Genomic DNA, 18975 nt, shown 5'->3' with positions numbered 1-18975 from the left:
AAAGTATATTAACAACTGTGTGGGATGAATGAATCACAAATGAAGAACTGACTGCAAGCATTTTTTTTTTTTTTTTTTTTTATTATTATTAACAGTCACAAGAAGAAATAAATGAAAAAACTTTTTACATACTTGAATTTTTTTTTAGACTTTTCGTCATAATAAAAAATAAACTATACATAAGCAATAAAGGGAAAACAAACTTCATTTGCTAAAGGTAAAAAAAATCATCATCCTCATCATCTCCATCTTCAGCGCTGGACTGATGACGGCAAGTTGAGAATGAGGGAAGTGCGAGGGGGGGGGGGGGGGGGGGGGGGGATAGGCGTGGGGGACGAAGGTTAGGAGGAAGAGGGAGTTGGCAGAGGGGTCGATGGTTCAAACTTTCCATTTTCACTGCTTTCGCTGACTTGTCTGTTCAGAACCATTTCCCTGGCGATGCAGGTCACCTGACCGTCGGCCACTGTGTAGGTTCTGTTTCTGAAACACAGAGAGATGTCACAATTTTAACCTCCAAAACAAAATAAATCAAAGATAAGAGCACCTGTTTGACTTCATTATGTTCATATATGACACTGGACACTCACTTTTGATTTTCAGATCCGTTCTGCATGCCGGGCTGGTTCGGTTTTGCAAAGAAAAATGAGGTCCACCAGTGTCCAGAATCTTGCCTTGAAAGTCCTGTAGAGAACAAAACGAATGTCAGACTGGAAATCTGTTGCATGCAGATGCAAGGAGACTTCACTTTTTTCACACTTTCAAAAACTTCATACCTGGAGGGTGTGGAATGACCTCTCCTGAGTACTCAGCACTGCCACAGGAGCTGTTACTGGAGGTAGACCCAATGCGCCCTGGAAACAAAGATACAACATTTCCATTTTCAACATTTCAACTCAAGGATATCTCATTAAAGCTTCCACAGGAGGAGGGGAAAGACATGCAAGACTGAAGATGCAGAATGAAAAACAATTACAGATTTAATCTGGTAGTGAAATGAATACAATTTAAATGCATATTGGCCACGTCTGACTCACTTCTGTAGTAATCATGGGTGGCGATGAGGGAACCACTTGATGGAATTGCTGCCATTTTCTCCGACCTTAGGTGGAAAACCGCTCAAAGATGGAAAATGGTAACCTGAAGAAGACACAGAAGCAGAGGTATTATTAGACTGGAAATAAAATGAAAATATGATGCTGTTACATTTTCACCATTATTTCCTGCTTTTGGTTTAGTTTATCTTATTTTATTTTATATCCCTTGCATTTTCTGTATATTGTTAAGTTGTTTTTTTTTAGTTATGACATAAAGTGGAGACATAAGGTGAGTAAGCAAACTTGAATTGCAAAGAATTACATGTCACTCTGGACTCATTTCAAGGAAGCTTTGCCATGTGCGTTCATGCCATCTGTGCTTCATTCCCGTCCACGGAACTACCGTGGCAGCTGCTTCTGAGAATCTGGTTTCCCATGTCTCAAATAACTAGAGTGTGCAGCTGTGTGAGAGCGTGTCCACTAGTCCAGCCGATAGCTAGTGCACGAGCTGGCTGCATGATCACTGAAGTGTCTGGAAAAAAACTGACCTGCAGTCCTGCTCATAGAGGACGTTTGTAGATGTCAAAGTATGACTGAGGTCAGCCAAGAAACTATATCTGACTTTTCAAATGCCAAAAACAATAATATAACTTTTTTGAGAATTTCTAGGATGTTAAACAACTGAATGTGTTGAATTAAAACAACACAAGCATAAATATTTATTTACATTTAACTAATATAAATTCATTAACAATAGAAAATGCATTCCTGACTCTTATAAGTGTAATAAAAGTTAACAGCCTGGAGCCTGAGAACCAGTTAAAAGCTGTAAAGCTTAACTCAAGGTGAGCAGCAGATGGCTTTGGGGATTTCAAGGAACAGACAAATAAATGTCTGCACCTTGTAGCCTAAATAGACACAGCAGCCGATGCATAAACACACCAATTATACAGTAAACATAAAAAAATACTTACATTATACTTATTTGTTTAATTAAAAGTGTTTATGGGCCTATTTGTATGCATAGCCTTGCAGAGGATAAATTAAGAAAACATTTAAAAAACATGACACCTGTGCAAATAACAGGTATGTTTCCTTACTAGAGAACATTTTCTGAAGCATTTAAGCTTTAAAAAATTGTGCAACTGTGCAAAAACTACCTTTGCATTCTAGTGAGATAAATGTGAGGAAACACTGACAACTTTCTTGAAAAGCTGTCATATTTAATCTACATTAACATATAGAAAAGAAAGGTTTTAAACGTTACAAAAACTTTAATTTAACTGTTTTTACCCACCTGTAAGATGAGGATGCTGTAGTTGGCACCTGGTGCGGTTGTAAGGTTCGGATGGCTTGAAGTAAGAAGAGGTGCTAGTTGTTACAGTGTCCCATTTGGGGATAAAATATCTGTGATGACCCCTATGGTCACAACTCTGCTGCTGTTTCTAAATCAAAGCAGACTGACCACTGGCTTTTATAGGATCTGGACCCGGCGCGCGCAGCTGAGACACGGGGCGGGGCGGGAACATGACAGCTCGAGGACAGAGAACGTGTTGTTGTTGTTCAGCCAGACGGGACCGGGACGGGAACCCGATGACACGCGACAAGAGGAGGCTTTGAACAGGCTTTAGGTCGGATAAGACGAAGGGACGAACTCTCGCAAGGTTAGGGTTAAGGTTAGGGTCAGGGTTAAGATCTCGCGAGAGTTTTGCAAATCGCCCCTCAGGTTGATTCATTCTAGTACAAATGTTTTATTCAACCCCCTGATGACAAATTACGTAACCTTGATGTTTTCTCGCTAGTTTTAGTGGAGACAAACTGACAGAGACACACACATTTAGGCTAAATCAATAAAACAATCTTGGACGAGCGGGTTTAACGTATGTTTGACGTTATGTGACGTGATTTATGTTTAATGTCATTCTGACAACAAGAAACGCTAAAATATTACTGCCTTCAGAAATAGTCCACTAAATAAAGTCCGTAAATAAGCTAATTTATGGTGTTGCGAAGGGAAACTTGCACTGTTTTTAAATCTCAGGTGGTGTGTCATGAATCTCTTTAGCTTATGGCGTTATATTTATGCAGTTCATACACATACAGGGACGTGACAGGTTAACATTTGTATAAAACACAACGTACATTATAGCGTTGCCATTTTTATCTATAAAAGTTGTGCTAACAGCTTGGTGCATCAGCCTTCCCTGGTGGTCTAGTGGTTAGGATTCGGCGCTCTCACCGCCGCGGCCCGGGTTCGATTCCCGGTCAGGGAACAACTGTTTTCTTGCCCTACTACATAGGTCACCCTCACGCTGTACAAACAGCCGTCACTTTGACATGTCAAACCTAAATAATAAGAAAATAAGTAGAATATAACACTAATGTTTTTGTACTAAAGCAAGAGGCCATTATGAGCAGGACCTGGTGCATTTTCTTGAGGGTTTCAGCTTTTGATTTCAATAAATGTGGATAACATAAAGCAGTGGTAGGCCCCTGAAAAAAGCTGAACTTTTCACTTTCGTAGTTTACATTAAAACGTTTGTTATTTTTAATAAACTATAAACTATCAGTACACCCTAACCCTATCTACTATCTCATCTCTAGTCTGATGGTGCAACACAGGAAACATTTTTATATATATGTCATTTTTGCCAAATTTGTATTCATATAACTTGCTCTAATTCTGTTGTTCCTCACTTACTTGTTGACCCCTGACATGCAGTATAATGGTAGAAACACATTAGTTTATATACCCTAAACAAAACAGGGAACACGTGCAGGGAAAACACCTGTTAATACAGTGGGGACCTCAAGCGCCACCCACAGGCTACATATAAAATAAGACCACCAATGATTGTAGCCTGGTTATTAATATATACACACAAAAACAACACCATCAGTAACTTGATTTACTTACATGACCAATAATAACAAAAAACCACACACCATTCAAATGACTTTAATTGAAAAATCAGTTTTTTCTGTTTTTTAAATATCCCAGTTAATGTCAATGAATGCATATTCCAAATAATTCAGCATATTTATGATGGATTTACTGCATTCACATGTCAAAATGAAAATTACATTTTTGATATTGGAGTTCAAAATAATTTTACAATACAAACTGATTATGATTACTGATGTATTATTACAACAGTCAAAAATAATTGAGAACAAATTTACACAGACAAGGGAGCAAAAATAAAACATTATTTCATAACTTTACAAAGTATGAAAAATTATTGTGGTGTGTTAAACGGGTCCATCTCATGTGCTGTGGCGCGAGGATCCTCTTTCAAACCCAGAGGTGTCTCTGTTATTTGTCAGACTGCCAGTCACCTTCTCCTGTGGGATTCACACACAAAAACAAGAGATCAACATTCATATAAGAGCACTGTGTGTGTAGAGCTGCAATGATTAGTCAGTTCATTGATTAGTTGCCAACTATTAAATTAATTATTTTGATAACTAATTAATCATTTGGAGTCATTCTTTTAGAAAAAAATGTCTAAATTCTCTGATTCCAGATTCTAAAATGTGAATATTTTCTGGTTTCTATGACAGTAAACTGAATATCTTTGAGTTGTGGACCATGGAACACATTTGAGGACGTCATCTTAGGCTTTGCGAAACAATAATCAACATTTTTTACCATTATTCACCATTTTCTGACATTTTATAGACCAAACGACTAATCGATTAATCAAGAGAATAATAGACCGATTAATCGATGATGAAAATAATCATTAGCTGCAGTTCTAACTGTGCACTATGTGTCTGCTGCTTTAACAAACTCACCTTCACATTGCCAACCATTTCCTCAAAAGACTTGAATGTAGAGGAGTGTCTAGAGAGAAATATGAAGACAAATATTTTAGCTGAGCAACACAAATACAGCGATAAGCAATAAATATAGAAACTGCAGTGACAGACTTTTTTTTTTTTACCTCATAGTCGGCACGCTCATGGTGTGGTTCAGGGAGCTTTCATGTTAAGGGATGGGAACGAGGAAGAAGAGGAAAGATGTTTGAGCATTAAAAATAACAAATAAATCAAAAGTTCAACATTTTGGAAAGGTGCTTATTTGATTTCTAGGGGAGAGTTAGATGAAAAGATAAATACCACACCCATATTTGTCCGTTCAATATAAGGCTACAGCTACTAGCTGGTTAGCTTAGCTTAGCACAAAAACTGTTAACTGACTATTTCTTGGCTGGGAACAGTAACTCCGCTGTTTGCCTGGTAATGGCTACCAGTCACGAAGTAGTCCTGCACATTACCCTCCATGAAATGGCAATTTGTTGTTTTTTGGACAGATTAAACAAACAAAATATAACATGTTAATTAGTGAGCTTTAAAGGGAGGGAGGTGGGAGGTAGATTTTGTTACTGTTGGACAGAGCCAGTGTAGCTGTGTCCCAAAATATCAAACTATTTCTTTAAAAACATCATACAGAATCAGCATAAGAATAAAAAACGATCCCAGAATTTATTAAAAATGTTACATATTTCTTGTGTTTGGCTGCAATTAACTTTATTTTCATTATCAATAACTCTGTCTTTTTTAAATTATTTGTTTAGTCTAATTAATTATTGATTATTGTTCATTTAGTGGGGAAAAAAGAGAAACCAGAGCCCAATGTGACATTTGTTTGGTCTGAACAACAGTCAAAAACTCAAACATATTTGATTTAAAAGGATATAAAACTGAGAAAAACAGCAAATGCTCATTTTTTGAGAAGAGTGACTTAAATGATTGATTGATTATCAAAATTGCTGACAATTTATTTTCAGTCAATCAATGACTCGATTAATTATTACAATCTCATCCTAATGTTTCATACAGTAGATACCATATTCATATGAACTGCATGATTATCAAACAGCTACCACAGTTGTATAAAGATTAAACTCCTTTTAAAATCTCTATATTCTACTTTCAATTTGACAGGTGGTCTCGTCAGGACACACACACACACACACACACACACATGCACTAACACCCTTCAGCTTCACAACAATAAGATCAATTAGTTGTACCACTCACAAAGCTTACCGTGGTGGGACTGGAAGAGGCAGAGCTCTGTTGAGTTTGCAGCATGAAGATAAAGAAAGACACACAGATAACGTCACACCAGCGTCAGTTTACACACGGATGAGAACAACAGACTTATCAGCTACCGCCGCTGATGTTAAGATGTACTGGTGTGATTGGATTACTGTTGTTTACTGGCTGAACAAAAACACAAGACAGGAGGCCTTCGAACTTGAACAGATATTCTGCACAAAGTTCAAACGTTTTAAAACAACCTTTCAAGCCTACAGCAGGGAAATGTTTAGTACTCATTTTAGTTTGTTACCACTCGTGACTTAAATCCTCGAGAAGTAACGACATTAATAGTTCAAAATTAGCTAAATTTGAGAAATAAAATTAGAAAATTGTTTGCTTTGTTTTCACTTTAAGGATTAGCGGCGTGGGGCTAAGCCAGTTCTGAGTGTACCTCATCTCTGCCAGTCTCCTGGTGATGACGACACCCACACTGGACAACGCAGAGGACGTCACCTGGCCTGCATAGGAGAGACTCTCCCGGGTCCTCATGTATCTACAGGTAGAAAGAAGTAACAGAAGTAAGAACCTGAATGGAGGAAAGTCACAACATTGCCATCACACCTGCGACCTTTAGATAACAGGAGAGTGCATACTAGGGCTGCGACAATTATTTTTATGATCTATTAATCTGTCCATTATTTTCTCGATTATTCGATTAATTGTTTGGTCTATAAAATGTCAAACAATCACTATTTCCCAAAGTCCAGGATGACAACCTGAAATCCCATCAAACAGTCCACAACATAAAGATATTCAGTTTACTGAATACTAAAGAAAGCAGAAAATATTCACATTTGAGAAGCTGAAATCAGAGAATTTGGACATGTTTTTCTTAAAAACTGACTTCAAACAATTAATCGATTATCAAAATGTTTGGCGATTAATTTAGTAGTTGACAACTCATCATTGCTGTTATATGTTTTAATTGTAAGGGACTGCAGATGAAAATGAGCTTGAAGCTAAATCTGGTACAGTGCATCATTTACGTTAAAAACTGTCCCGATAAATAAATACAGTACAAAAGTAATCATCTAATTGTTGCAGCTCTAATGCATACAGTGAGTACAAAGGTATTATTTCATACACACTTATGACAGATATTTAACAACTGGCACATGTACGTCAATGGCTGTGGTCCATCTGGCTGCAGAGGATCCTTTGCTCGCTCTGTTTCAAACAAACGCTTCAGGCCAGTCCTGCCGTTGTCTGTTAATACTACTGCTCCTCATGCTAAGTCAGGCTGTAAGGCTATTAACAGGGCACCAATCCTATTTGACCTAGAAAATCCCATCACTTGTCTCTAAGAAGGGATCCCTCTTTAACATGTTAGCACAGGACAAAAACGTTGGGAAACCCCTGCGGCATGAAACGCAGTGCAAATGTTCTTCATCATATGATGCGAACACAAAACCAACACTCACACATTGGAGTTGCTGATGTCGTCCAGAGTGGCAGAAGCAGTGAGATATCTGAAAAAAGAGAGCAGGAAACGCGCATGTTGGCAGATTATTACTTTGGAGACAGACCACGACAGTCATTTGTCATTAGCGTGCTTTTCGAGGTTATGTAACCACGTCACACAAAGGCAATGCGTGGCAAATGTTCTGCCAGTGGAGAGGTTAGAGGTCTTATGTAAACCAGGTAAGACTATAAAGGTGCGTAGTGGAGTCCTCACTACTATTTAAAGTCATGTTAAAGCCTAGAGAAAGCTATAGAGCCAGTGTAAACATGCAATGTGTGTGAGGGTGCAAATGCACTAACGGGGCTGAAGTCTGGACTTCCTGCCATCCTTTGGACAAGTTCTGTTTGATGTTACTGAGAGGACTCAAACCCAGCTGTCTCCGGATGTCTGCTGCATAGTGTTCTTTGGCCAAAAGCACCTGCCGCAAGGTCTGAATTTCATCCTCAATCTGTTCAGGAGAAAAATACAAAACAACACAAAATGGTTCATTCAGCAGAGACAACAGAGATCACATGATGCCAAACATATTTTTTTGTAACACATGATCATGTTCATGTAACAAGTGATGAATATCCCAAAAAAGCTGCATCACCTTTGCAAGTTCAAACTGTAGATTGTCGATGTCCTCCTCTGTTAGATCTGTGGGTGAGCATCCATTTCCTGCTACCCTCGAAGAGAAGTTCATGGATGGTGAAGTCCCACTAAAACCTTCCCAAGCAGCACGAGGAGGAAATATTCAACATATAACAGTATTAGATAGATAGATAGATGTTAGTGAATGAATGAATTATTTTTTATTTTCATGTCAAACCATTAAAAATGATCCGTCCCACATGAGATCACATGACATGCAATAATACAGCAAATAAATAACTTCCTACGATTGACATTCATGAAACAAATCATTACTACCAACCACATACTGTGTGTTGAATGGAACAAACATACTTTACACAGAAAAACAACTAAAAAAACAATATAAATGCTACGTATATCTAAAACATTTAATCTTAATGACCAGGTGCTCACACGTACCAAAAATGTCCATTTCACAAAGTGTTTTCATGATTTCTTCATCTTCCAAAAGGAAGTAATCATTTTTAGTTTTACGAAATAATCTCCTTCTGTGATTATAATAAAATGGCAAAACAAAACAAAATTTTTTGTGAAAAAAGTCCAAATTCTCTGATTCCAGCTTCTCAAATGTGAATATTTTCTGGTTTCTTTAGTCTTCTATGATAGTAAACTGAACATCTTTGGGTTGTGGACTGTTGGTCGAGGCAAAACAAGACATTTTAGGATGTCTTCTCGGGCTTTGGGAAATGCTGATTGACATTTGTCACCATTTTCTGACATTTCATGGACCAAACAACAAATTGATTAATGGAGAAAGTTTGTTAGAAAATACTTAATTGCAGCCCTACTCACACAACTGACAAAGCCGATCCTGTTCTTCAATACCAACATAACTTTCTGTTTCCAAATGTAATGGTAAGATAATGCAGCTCAGCTGGGCACACAGAGATCTTTTCCTTTTACTTACAACTACAACTAGTAGTAAGTAAGTAAATAGGAACAAGTATGTATAACTAATGCATAGGACACCCTTAGATTTAGGGCTGCAACTAACTATTATTTTCATGATCGATTTATCTGTTGATTATTTTCCCGATTAATCGATTAGTTATTTGGTCTATAAAATGTCAGAAAATGGTGAAAAATATCGATCACTGTTTGTCAAAGCCCAAGGTGACGTCTTCAGATGTCTTGTTTTGTCCACAACTCAAAGACATTCAGTTTACTGTCACAGAAGACTAAAGAAACCAGAAAATATTCACATTTGAGAGGCTGGACTCAGAGAATCTGGACATTTATACCTTAAAAAAGGACTCCAAACGATTAATCGCTTATCAAAATAGTTGCCAATTCATGTAATAGTGAACAAATCGATTAATCGAGTCATCATTGCAGCTCTACTTAGATTACAGCGTGAATGACTCTTACAACCAACGAACGGGACATTTTCTGAGGCACATTTTGAATAGTTGTTGCATACTTTATAAAGACACATCATTGTCTAACGAGTCAGATAAGTTTAAAGCTGCAGTAGTTTTGTTAGCCACAGATAATCGTCGGTTTTATGTTTTTATAACAAAGTAAATACAACCGGAGCTGTCCGCGGTGCTGAACTTCACTGTATCTGCTAGCTGAAGCTAGGCGGCTAACAGTTACCTGTTGCATACAGAGCTAACGCTGGCTAGCGTCGACGGCAGAATAAACTCACTTATAAACACATTCAACTAAAACTGACCAAATGTTTGCGTAAAAATAACCGTAGAGTACCATAAAACCAGTGTGGGATGGTCTTACCTTGTCGGCTCATTGTTGCTCCTTTCACCTCGGAGTGTTTTGACCAGCTAGCAGCAGCCTGCTGCCTCCATCCAGTCAGCTCAGCTGAGACTGTAGCAGGAGACACAGTCAGGATCACTGAGGCTATAAATGGACTGTTGCTGTTTACATTCACCAGTGGACGTATTCAGACCCTTTAAATAAGTAAAAGTAATAATAGCATCGTGTAAAAGTCTTGGATTCAAATCCATATTTAAATGAAAGTACAACAGTATTATCAGCAAAATGTACTTAAAGTATTGTTATGCAGAAAAGTCTTACATTATTATATAAATTACATTACTGGATTATTATTACAGGTGCATTAATGTGTAAGCAGCATTTTAACGTTGAAATTAATCATGAAGAAGCAATTTTTTTCTACTTTATATATGTTGTTGTTGTTTTTTTTTTTTAAATACATGGTGTTTTTTAAATCCATCATATGTTTTGTATGTAACTTCTTAATATGTAGTAATTCTGTCAAATTAATGAAGTGAAGTAAAAAGTACAATATTTTCATTAAAATGTTATAAAAGTATAAAGTAGCATATAAATAAATACTCAGGTAATATGCACATCAAGTAAATGTGCTTAGTCACCACTGATATTAATACTATGTGTATACAAGTGAGAAATATATTATGTGTTATGTTATTTCTACAGTATACAGGCATTTGATGAAAAGTTGTAATAAGTTAAAATTGACCTGTGTTTTGGGTTAAAAAAGGAGAAGCCCTCTTGATAAATCCTGGCTGATGATGTTTTTTTTATGTGACCGATGACATTTATTCACAGAGTTAAAATCTGAGTTGAGTAAATAATTCAACATGAAGCTTGTGTGATGAGAGTTATACAGTCACTACTTTTAACTTTACATGAAATCACCTTTATAAAGCAAGATAATTGTATTTACAGGATTCAAGTGAACAAATACAAGTTGGGATTTTTGAGTATGTAAATTCTCATTTGTCATTTACATCACACAATAGTTTGTAAAACAGAAGTCTTGTCTCCATCTGCTGGTAAAACCACCACACTGTAACACAGTGATGAGTCTCCTGTAAAAGCATGTGAACAAAAAGTTGAAAGCTTTTAATTTTCTCTGGTTATGTCATTAGACAAACTCACTGATCGCTTATGTTACTCTTCAATAAACAACAAAACAGCAGTAAATCAAGACAGCTGGTAAATTTAGGATGGAGATTTTACATCAGGAACGTATAATCACATGTTTGGTTCACTTAAATTACTGTGTATCTTAAACCTTCGAAGTGTCACTTACATTCTTCAAGTAATTATAAATCACAATTGATTAAGCTTAATAAATATGCTAAACAAGTTTTAATTTTGCTCAATAAAGGTTAATTTAATTTGACCTTTGTAATAAATACATATATGAATGTTTTTAGACCTGCCTGCTATGGGTCGTAACATACATGCTTCACCTTTTATTACCACTAATGTTCATGTCTTTAAGAGTATTTTTGTGATCCATTTTTTAATATTGAGTTTTAGACATTATTACAGGATATAGAGATGAGGTTACAAGTTTGACAGACCACAAAGAAAGTAAATCAATGTCTCAAATGTCTGTGCATATTTTGTATGTGCATTTGTGCTGAATATGTTCCACTGCAGCCTTCATAAATCCTGTCAGTAAGATTTTAACCTTTTAAAGACATCTGTGGATGTTAAAGGAACTAATGTTGTTATTATGACCATCATTTTCTGTACATGGTTGGAAGGAGCTGAGTGGGAATGAGTATTTATGTTTCACATGGTTGGGTGTAATGATTATTATGTATTATTAAATTGTTTGTATCTACCTGCCAGTGACAAGGAGACGCAGATGAAAATGTAGTTAGATTTAGTGATTTAAGATGTTCTTTTGTACATGGTCGCTGACAAATAAACTAAACTAAACCCGACATGTGCTGAGATATGAGACAGTTTCATAAGGACACAAGTCAAAATGTTCAGGAACATTTATTCAACAACAGCAAATCAGATCAATGATCCACTTGTTTTCTTCCAGACACACAATTACCATGCTACAACATAAATGTTAAGGTTTATACTTTATATGGGCCAAGTGTATGTACAAGCGACCTTAACCATTAAACCTTTTCCTTGCACAATTTAATGGTTACATTACAACACCATACCAGTTAAAATGATAGCCAATCATCATTTGAAACATGACAAAGTATGAAATAAATAAAATTCCCAAAAATGCATCATATAACCATTTCACTATAGTTACACTATATACTATATACTTTTTATGGAGTCATTTCCTGATCATTGATCCATTATAGTTTTTTAAACACACAGTGCATTCAACTTAGAACATTTACAGTAGCATTTTTCAGTATCTCAATGAAAAAGCCATGACAGGTACATCTATGTTTCATCAAGGGTTACAGGAAACATCATACAAGGGCCACAGAGGTCAACATCCATACCGTTAATAGCAGAGGGTGGGCAATAGGAGCTCACCAATTGTAAACCATTGAAACACATTATTAGCAGTTATGAAACTGACAAAGTGGCAAAGATGTTCATGGCGATTTATGGCAATTTTGCAAACGTGTGGCAATATATGCAAATTCAATAGTATGAAAAATCTAGAGTCATTTTTCTCAGAGCTGCCTATAGCACTGGCTCACAGATGATATGCCTCACGAGCTTCTTACTCTACATGGATTCAAAAGTCAACAATGATAAACGATCACAGCATTGGACAAAATGTCAGAGTCATCAGACTTCAGTTCAAAACACAAGGACTAAAAACATGATGAAAAATCATATTCCTCACCGCTCAGAAAATCCCCGTGTGGATATTCTGTAGTCAGCTTTATTTCCCAAAGTAACATGTTCTTTTTTTTCCGTATCACATTAACTACTTAATATATTCAAGACAGCTCAGAGCTAAAAACATGTCACCCTCTGAACGAGCGCTGCCGCTGATAGAGATCTGTGATTTCTTCCTGTTAACAGCTCTGAACAGAGTCAGCTGGGTTACCTGGAGCTCCTTGGCTTCATACAGCACAAGATCAGTACGTAAACTAAAAAAAAATGCAATAATTAAATGAAATAAACATGTTTCAGTAAGTTGTGAAATGTCCAAAAATAAATACATTTTGCTATCAGTATAAACAAAAAACAAAAGCAAAATTCCTTAAGCTTAGATACTTTATAAATTAAAGATATATTTCATCCACTATTGAAAAACTACATTATTTAAATAGTAATTATCTGTGTTTTGTTAGAGGTTCCTTTAAACGCTAATGCTTCTGATTCATGAATTCAATGTCACCATTTTTAATAAATCAGACGTGACTGCTAGTATGACGGAAAAAATATAAAACAAAACAAAGCAACATATTATTTTGTTTTGTCGCTTCCTTTTTAAATAAATCATCCACGTAGGCTGAAACATTTCACGTTATAAAAATAATGCAAGACATTACGAAGCAACATTTAAGTTACCTTGAAATTAACTATCATGTGAACCTGTTCGGTGATGCAGGAAAGACAAGGGGAAGTAGTCTATATCCTGCAATGATGGACAGAAATAAAGCTGAGGCAGAGGAATGAAAAGCCGCCACTAATTAATAACTACAGTAGAACTGTTACATCAGCAGGCGTTTATGATAAACTGACAAATAAATAAAGCTCTGTGTCTCAACAACCTCATGGTTCACATTAAAAACACTCAGGGGAGCACACTAAAGACAAACACGGTGCCAAAGATATACTGTAGGTCTGACTCTCAGCGGTGGCATTTTCAACTAAAACGTTACTGACTGCAAATCAGAAGTGACGATTATGTGCATGACAACGCTGTTCTTGAGGGTTTAACGATGGCACTGACCACTTAAGCCAACAAAGATGTCTCTCTAACCAACACCTCCCTCCCTGAGCCACGGCTCTCCTCTCCTTTAGCATAAAATATCACGTAAACTTCACCCCTCCTTCCTTGTGAACTGTACTCATATGAACATATTGCACATATACGTACGTACGTTATGAACCTTGCAAAGTAAAAATGCTGCAAAAGATAAAAGAAAATTTGGAGACCATGTTTTTTTTTTAGAAACAGTGCATGCTACACCATGATGCAAAATATGGGAGAGGGGTAGTGGGGTAGGCGACCTGTGCGGTTAAAGGCCAAGAAATACAAAAGAAGAAATGAAAAGGAAACAATTTATTTGTTTCTCTTTTCTTCTCGTACTGGGAGGGGGCGGGGCGGGGCGGGGCAGGGGGAATAAGTTGTGGACCAATCAGGGAGGGGCGTAAGGGATGTGACTTCATTAGTTCCTTTCATAGGGCCATGCTTACTAGTCCCTCTCCTCTGCATGGCTCTCTCTCTCTCTCTCTCTCTCTGAAGTGGAAAGATGGATTGCCTCTCTCTTTCATTCACTGAGGTGGAGCAGGGAAGCAGGCAGGCCAGGATTGACGGGGGCTGTGGAGGGTTAGTTGAAGCCGGTGTCAGTGTGGTAGGAGTAGTGACCATCCGATGTTAACTGGGTTGTCTCTGTCGCAGATGGTTGCAGGACTATGGGGTCCCCGCCGGCCTCTGTTTGATAGACAGAAACAACATTTTAAGCATCGAGCCTCTTCCTGTTAATGACTCTCTAACAAATTAAAAAAGGCGACGCGCGGCGGTAGTTCATTCTCACCTCTTTCATCAGATTGCAGCTGAGCCTCCAGGTCCTCTGGGGACACGTAAAATTCCTGGTCCTGTCCCTCCCGAGGCCGGGGTTTACATTTTCCACAGCAGCAGTTACAACAGCAACACAGGCAGCAACAAAAGTAGCACCCAGTGGCCAGGCCGCAGAATACAAACAGAGCCTGCAGGCAAGCAGATTCATGGGAGGAAGCAAGAATAAAGAGACAGAGTATATAGTGAGTGTGTGGGCAAAGAATAGGAAGAGAGGTGTATGCAGAACATGGAAATCATGGCGCAAATAGTAAATAATCCAGGCCTTTTCCCAGTCTTACCTTCGCCCACCAGCTTGAGAGGACAAAGTAAGTGTTAACATTCTCCTCTCCAAATTGCTCAGCCACATATAGTCCCAGAGAACCATATTTGTCGTAAATATTACGCTTCGTGGGGTCATTCAGAATCGCATGGGCATTGTTTATCTCCTTGAACTTATCTGCCGCTTCTGGGTTGTCAGGATTCTTGTCAGGGTGGAACTTCAACGCCAGTTTCCTGTGCGGAAGAGAAAGGCGGAAGATGATGATCAAATGGAAATCATAATTGACAGTGCCAGCGACCAAACCCTTTTGTGCGGCGATTATGCGAGGTTGAGTCAACAGAGGTGGTGCCTCACCTGTAAGATCTCTTGATATCGTCAGCTGTGGCCAACTTTTCAACTCCCAACACGTGGTAGAGAGACTCACCAGCGGTGGACAGGGAGCGCTGCCTCTGCTGCTCGGCCATGATGTCTCACGTCCACAGGCTGGACAACAGAAATGCACGATTAAAAAGGCGCCGCTCAGGCTGCACGTCATGCTTCATAAGCAAGCATTGTGGGACCAGACCTGCTTTGTTAGGATAGCTTTTTAATCATTATATACATCTGTTCAAAGCTTTTCAACTAAAGAAGGGCCTGTGTTATCTTCCTGACTGCAGGCAACAGCTGATCCAATGCTGCTTCTGTTAGATACAACTGTCCTGTATGCTATATGTGGAGAGACTCAGCTCTGTGTGAAATAGAGAGAAGAGAAAGAGACATGAGGGCAAAAAATAAATAAAAAATGGATTATTACATTTTCCTGCACTAATCTAATGTTCACAGATTTCCAGAATTTAATTGTCCAGTTACATTCCTACATGATTATACTGTGACATCTTGGCAGGACCACCGACTGCCTCTGCTGCTGTAAATGAATCAGTAACTGACAGCCAAGCACACTGCAAGAGAGAGCAAGCTTTATCGAATTGATGCTGCAAGGAGGAAAAAAAGGGGGTGAAGCTCTTCCTAAGATTATATAGCTGCTTCCAAATGGGTGTCATCTTGACACAAATGAATAGTCACTGCTCAGTGTTTATTCCTGTATATTTTCACCCAAAATAGTCAAATTTCCCCTTTTGTTTCGAATCGCATCGGTTGTGAATTGAAATGTCAATAAGAAGGATTAGACTGTGGATACGATGCTGGCAGCATTAATCTCTGTACAGGCATCATCATCAGCAGCAGCACTGCTATAGCGCACAGCATCCATGTTGGTTTGCTTCCTGGCCTGCTCTTGATGCAAGACAGGGATGAGGATCGTCAGCAGTATAATTTTCAAGGGCAAGGGGCCGGTGTCTCGAGGCAAAATAAATAATCAAAATGCACGAGGAGGCTCACCTTTCAGTCGGCTCTGATGCGCTGCAAAACTAACGATCCCAGCAGGTTATAATTTCAGACAGTGTGGCGTGACTATGGCTGCATCTCGCACGTACCCGGACCCTCTCTCTGGCTTCCACTACACAACCATGGACAGCTGCAGCAGTACGTTGGCCCCGCCCCCCTCCTCCAACACCCCATGGCGACCCGACGTGCGCGTGCACAGGTGGGCTGGAGAGAGGATGCTGCTGGATGCAGAGCGCGCGTGCACAATCTCAGTTAATGTAATATTACCGAGTAAAATGTTTGTCCAATGTGGTGTCTAAATGATGTAGAAAATGAGTTTCATTTTGTTTCCTACTGTCATTTTATTAGGAACTGCGTAATATTTTAGTTAATAAGATAAAAATAGATATCGATTTCGATTTTGTAAATGTGGATGATGCACAAAGACTGAGGAGGCTGTTTCTTTTCTGTGAACTTTTTTTTTTGTTCTTTTCCTACATGCTTCTGTATATGCCTTGTATACTACCAGGAGATGGTATTTAGTATGACATAGAAATAAAAATAAAATCTAGCATGACATAGGTCTCATTCAATGTCGATTAAATAAAGAAAACGTTTGACATTTTATGAAATACGTTTATTTGCCCTATGTGGGAGAGTTAAATGAGAAAATCAATAAGACTGAGTTGGCTGTTCACAAATGAAACATATATAATAGGCCAGTTACTTGGAGAAAGCCTGAGAGAAGAGGAAAAAAAGTCCTTTATCAAGATCATCTGTAGATATGTTAAATTTCTTTTCTGTGAACAGGTCATTTACAATTTTTGTTTTGTATTGTTTCATTTTTTTTGTTTGCGTTTCTTTTCTTTTTCTACATACTTGTGTGTATACCTTGTATACTATGTATTACTGGAAGATACATGTTTTGTAAAATATTGATGTCTTGTAACCCCATATGGGATGAGCCAAATGTTTGGTATGACACAGAAATAAAAATAAAAACTAAAAAAACAAAACAAAAACTATCTAGCATAACTTACTGTAGGTCTCACTCAATGTCAATTAAATAAAACAAAAGTTGGACATTTTGTGAAATACATTTATTTGCCTTCTGTTGGAGAGTTAAATGAGAATATCAGTACCACTGATATTGTTGTTATAAGGCTTCATCCAGCAGCCAGTTAGCTTAGCTTAGCATAAAGAATGGAAACAGGGGGAAACAGCTAGCCTGGCTCTGTCCAATGATAACAAAATCTGCCTACAAGCACCTCTAATGCTCACTAATAAACACTGTAGACTATATCCATTTTTAATCTGTACAAATTGAAGTGTAAAATCAATAAGAAGCAGTTTGACAGGCAGTATGTTTCTGACTGTTGCCGGGCAACCAATGGAGACTCCAGGAAGTTACTGGTTGCAGCCGAGAAATAGCACAACCCCCCCTGAAATAGTCTGTTTTTACTCTTTGTTTTTGTACAGATTAAACAAACAATGTCATGTGTTAACAGCTGAGCTTTAGATGTGCTGGTATATATATTTTGTTACCACTTGAGAGAGACAGGCTAGCTGCTTCCCCCTGTTTCCAGTCTTTATGCTAAGCTAAGCTAACCAGCTGCTGGCTGCAGCTTTATTTAACAGTACAGACATGCAAGTGGTATCAATCTGCTCTCTATCTCTCTGCCAGAAAGCCAATAAGCGTATTTATTGAACTTTTCTATATGCTAGATGTCCAATCTGTTTAGGTCCACATTATCTGACTCTGAATGCAGAGAACAAATGTGTGTGTGTAACAGTAAATAGGAAGGCGTGATATAAATCTAGTCCACAGCCCACTGAACACACCAGTCAGGGATCTGCAGCTGGTTGGCAGAAGACAACAGGGATAAATGGATAATGGATGGAAAAATAAGATGATTCCTGCTAAATCTAATATGCTAATTAACCAAAGTACTCAGTATTTTGTGATTAGCTCAGACCTTACAGAGGGATTCAATAGGAAGAAAAGCCATTAAAAGTAATTACATTGCTGCTGTAAGGCCCAGCTTGAATTCTGATCTACCTGCAGTCAATAGCCCATAGAGACTTTAAAATACCTGTAATACAATGCAAATGGGACGACAATAAATGTTTTTGTTGACACTAATTCTTTAGTTGTTTGTGTGTTGACAGTTATATGGTGGTTTTTTATTGTGCTGTGTGTAAGTGGTAGTGTGGTCTGTCGGATATAAGAACAGCTTTTTTTCTTATATTTCATCCACTTCATAACAACCTACAGAGATAAAATCACCATAGAATCTGATTTAACACAGTGTAAATACCAATTATAACAATACTGTACAAAATTACATAAATGTATTACAATAATTATGCAGAATATAACATTGTAAAGGGGTATTTTATTTCATATATAGTTCCACAAATTATGATAGTTAATTTAAGAAATCAAATCTCTGTATACTACTTAATTCTTGGACAGTGTGACATGGTCCATATGGGTGGTGGTGTATCTAGGTGGGTGTTAGAGGCCCCAGAAACTGTCCCAGGCCAGTTTTTATCCCCAGTCCTCCTCCTCCCCTGTCAGAAAACACACTATAACCAGTGTGATTGTAAATTTTAAGTTGCACCTAAA

The 18975-nt window shown here is 37.9% G+C and overlaps 3 protein-coding genes and 1 non-coding gene across 5 annotated transcripts; 1 reads left to right on the top strand and 3 right to left on the bottom strand.

Moving 5' to 3' along the window:
- Nucleotides 1–169: 169 nt before the first annotated feature.
- Nucleotides 170–2636, bottom strand: ppdpfa (pancreatic progenitor cell differentiation and proliferation factor a). The gene is made up of 5 exons (XM_042407879.1): nt 2332–2636; nt 1035–1137; nt 774–851; nt 588–681; nt 170–480 (listed from the first exon to the last, which is right to left on the bottom strand). Exons 2-5 carry the CDS (start codon nt 1087–1089, stop codon nt 342–344), a joined length of 366 nt encoding a protein of 121 aa, XP_042263813.1. The 5' UTR covers nt 1090–1137; nt 2332–2636; the 3' UTR covers nt 170–341.
- A 599-nt stretch (nt 2637–3235) lies between these two features.
- On the top strand, nt 3236–3307 carry trnae-cuc. The gene has a single exon. It is a non-coding gene; the product is annotated as a tRNA-Glu (tRNA).
- Nucleotides 3308–3977: 670 nt separating this feature from the next.
- Nucleotides 3978–10237, bottom strand: LOC121895057 (tumor protein D54-like). 2 transcript variants are annotated; one of them, XM_042407877.1, is made up of 9 exons: nt 9976–10235; nt 8198–8313; nt 7905–8053; nt 7565–7612; nt 6535–6636; nt 6090–6116; nt 4982–5017; nt 4833–4881; nt 3978–4379 (listed from the first exon to the last, which is right to left on the bottom strand). In XM_042407877.1, the coding sequence occupies exons 1-9, from the start codon at nt 9986–9988 to the stop codon at nt 4302–4304; spliced, it is 618 nt and encodes a 205-aa protein (XP_042263811.1). In that variant the 5' UTR covers nt 9989–10235; the 3' UTR covers nt 3978–4301. The 2 variants fall into 2 exon arrangements, with proteins under 2 accessions (XP_042263811.1, XP_042263812.1); XM_042407878.1 differs by lacking the exon at nt 6090–6116 and having other exon boundaries at nt 9976–10237.
- A 1729-nt stretch (nt 10238–11966) lies between these two features.
- On the bottom strand, nt 11967–16494 carry dnajc5aa (DnaJ (Hsp40) homolog, subfamily C, member 5aa). Its single transcript, XM_042409049.1, has 5 exons — nt 16362–16494; nt 15339–15467; nt 15004–15217; nt 14682–14853; nt 11967–14578 (listed from the first exon to the last, which is right to left on the bottom strand). The coding sequence occupies exons 2-5, from the start codon at nt 15446–15448 to the stop codon at nt 14475–14477; spliced, it is 600 nt and encodes a 199-aa protein (XP_042264983.1). The 5' UTR covers nt 15449–15467; nt 16362–16494; the 3' UTR covers nt 11967–14474.
- Between the last annotated feature and the right edge of the window lie 2481 nt (nt 16495–18975).

Source organism: Thunnus maccoyii, chromosome 4, assembly GCF_910596095.1.
Source record: "Thunnus maccoyii chromosome 4, fThuMac1.1, whole genome shotgun sequence".
Lineage (NCBI taxonomy): Eukaryota > Metazoa > Chordata > Actinopteri > Scombriformes > Scombridae > Thunnus > Thunnus maccoyii.
The sequence above is the reverse complement of the archived record's forward strand: the minus strand, read 5'-3'. Positions and strand labels throughout refer to the sequence as shown.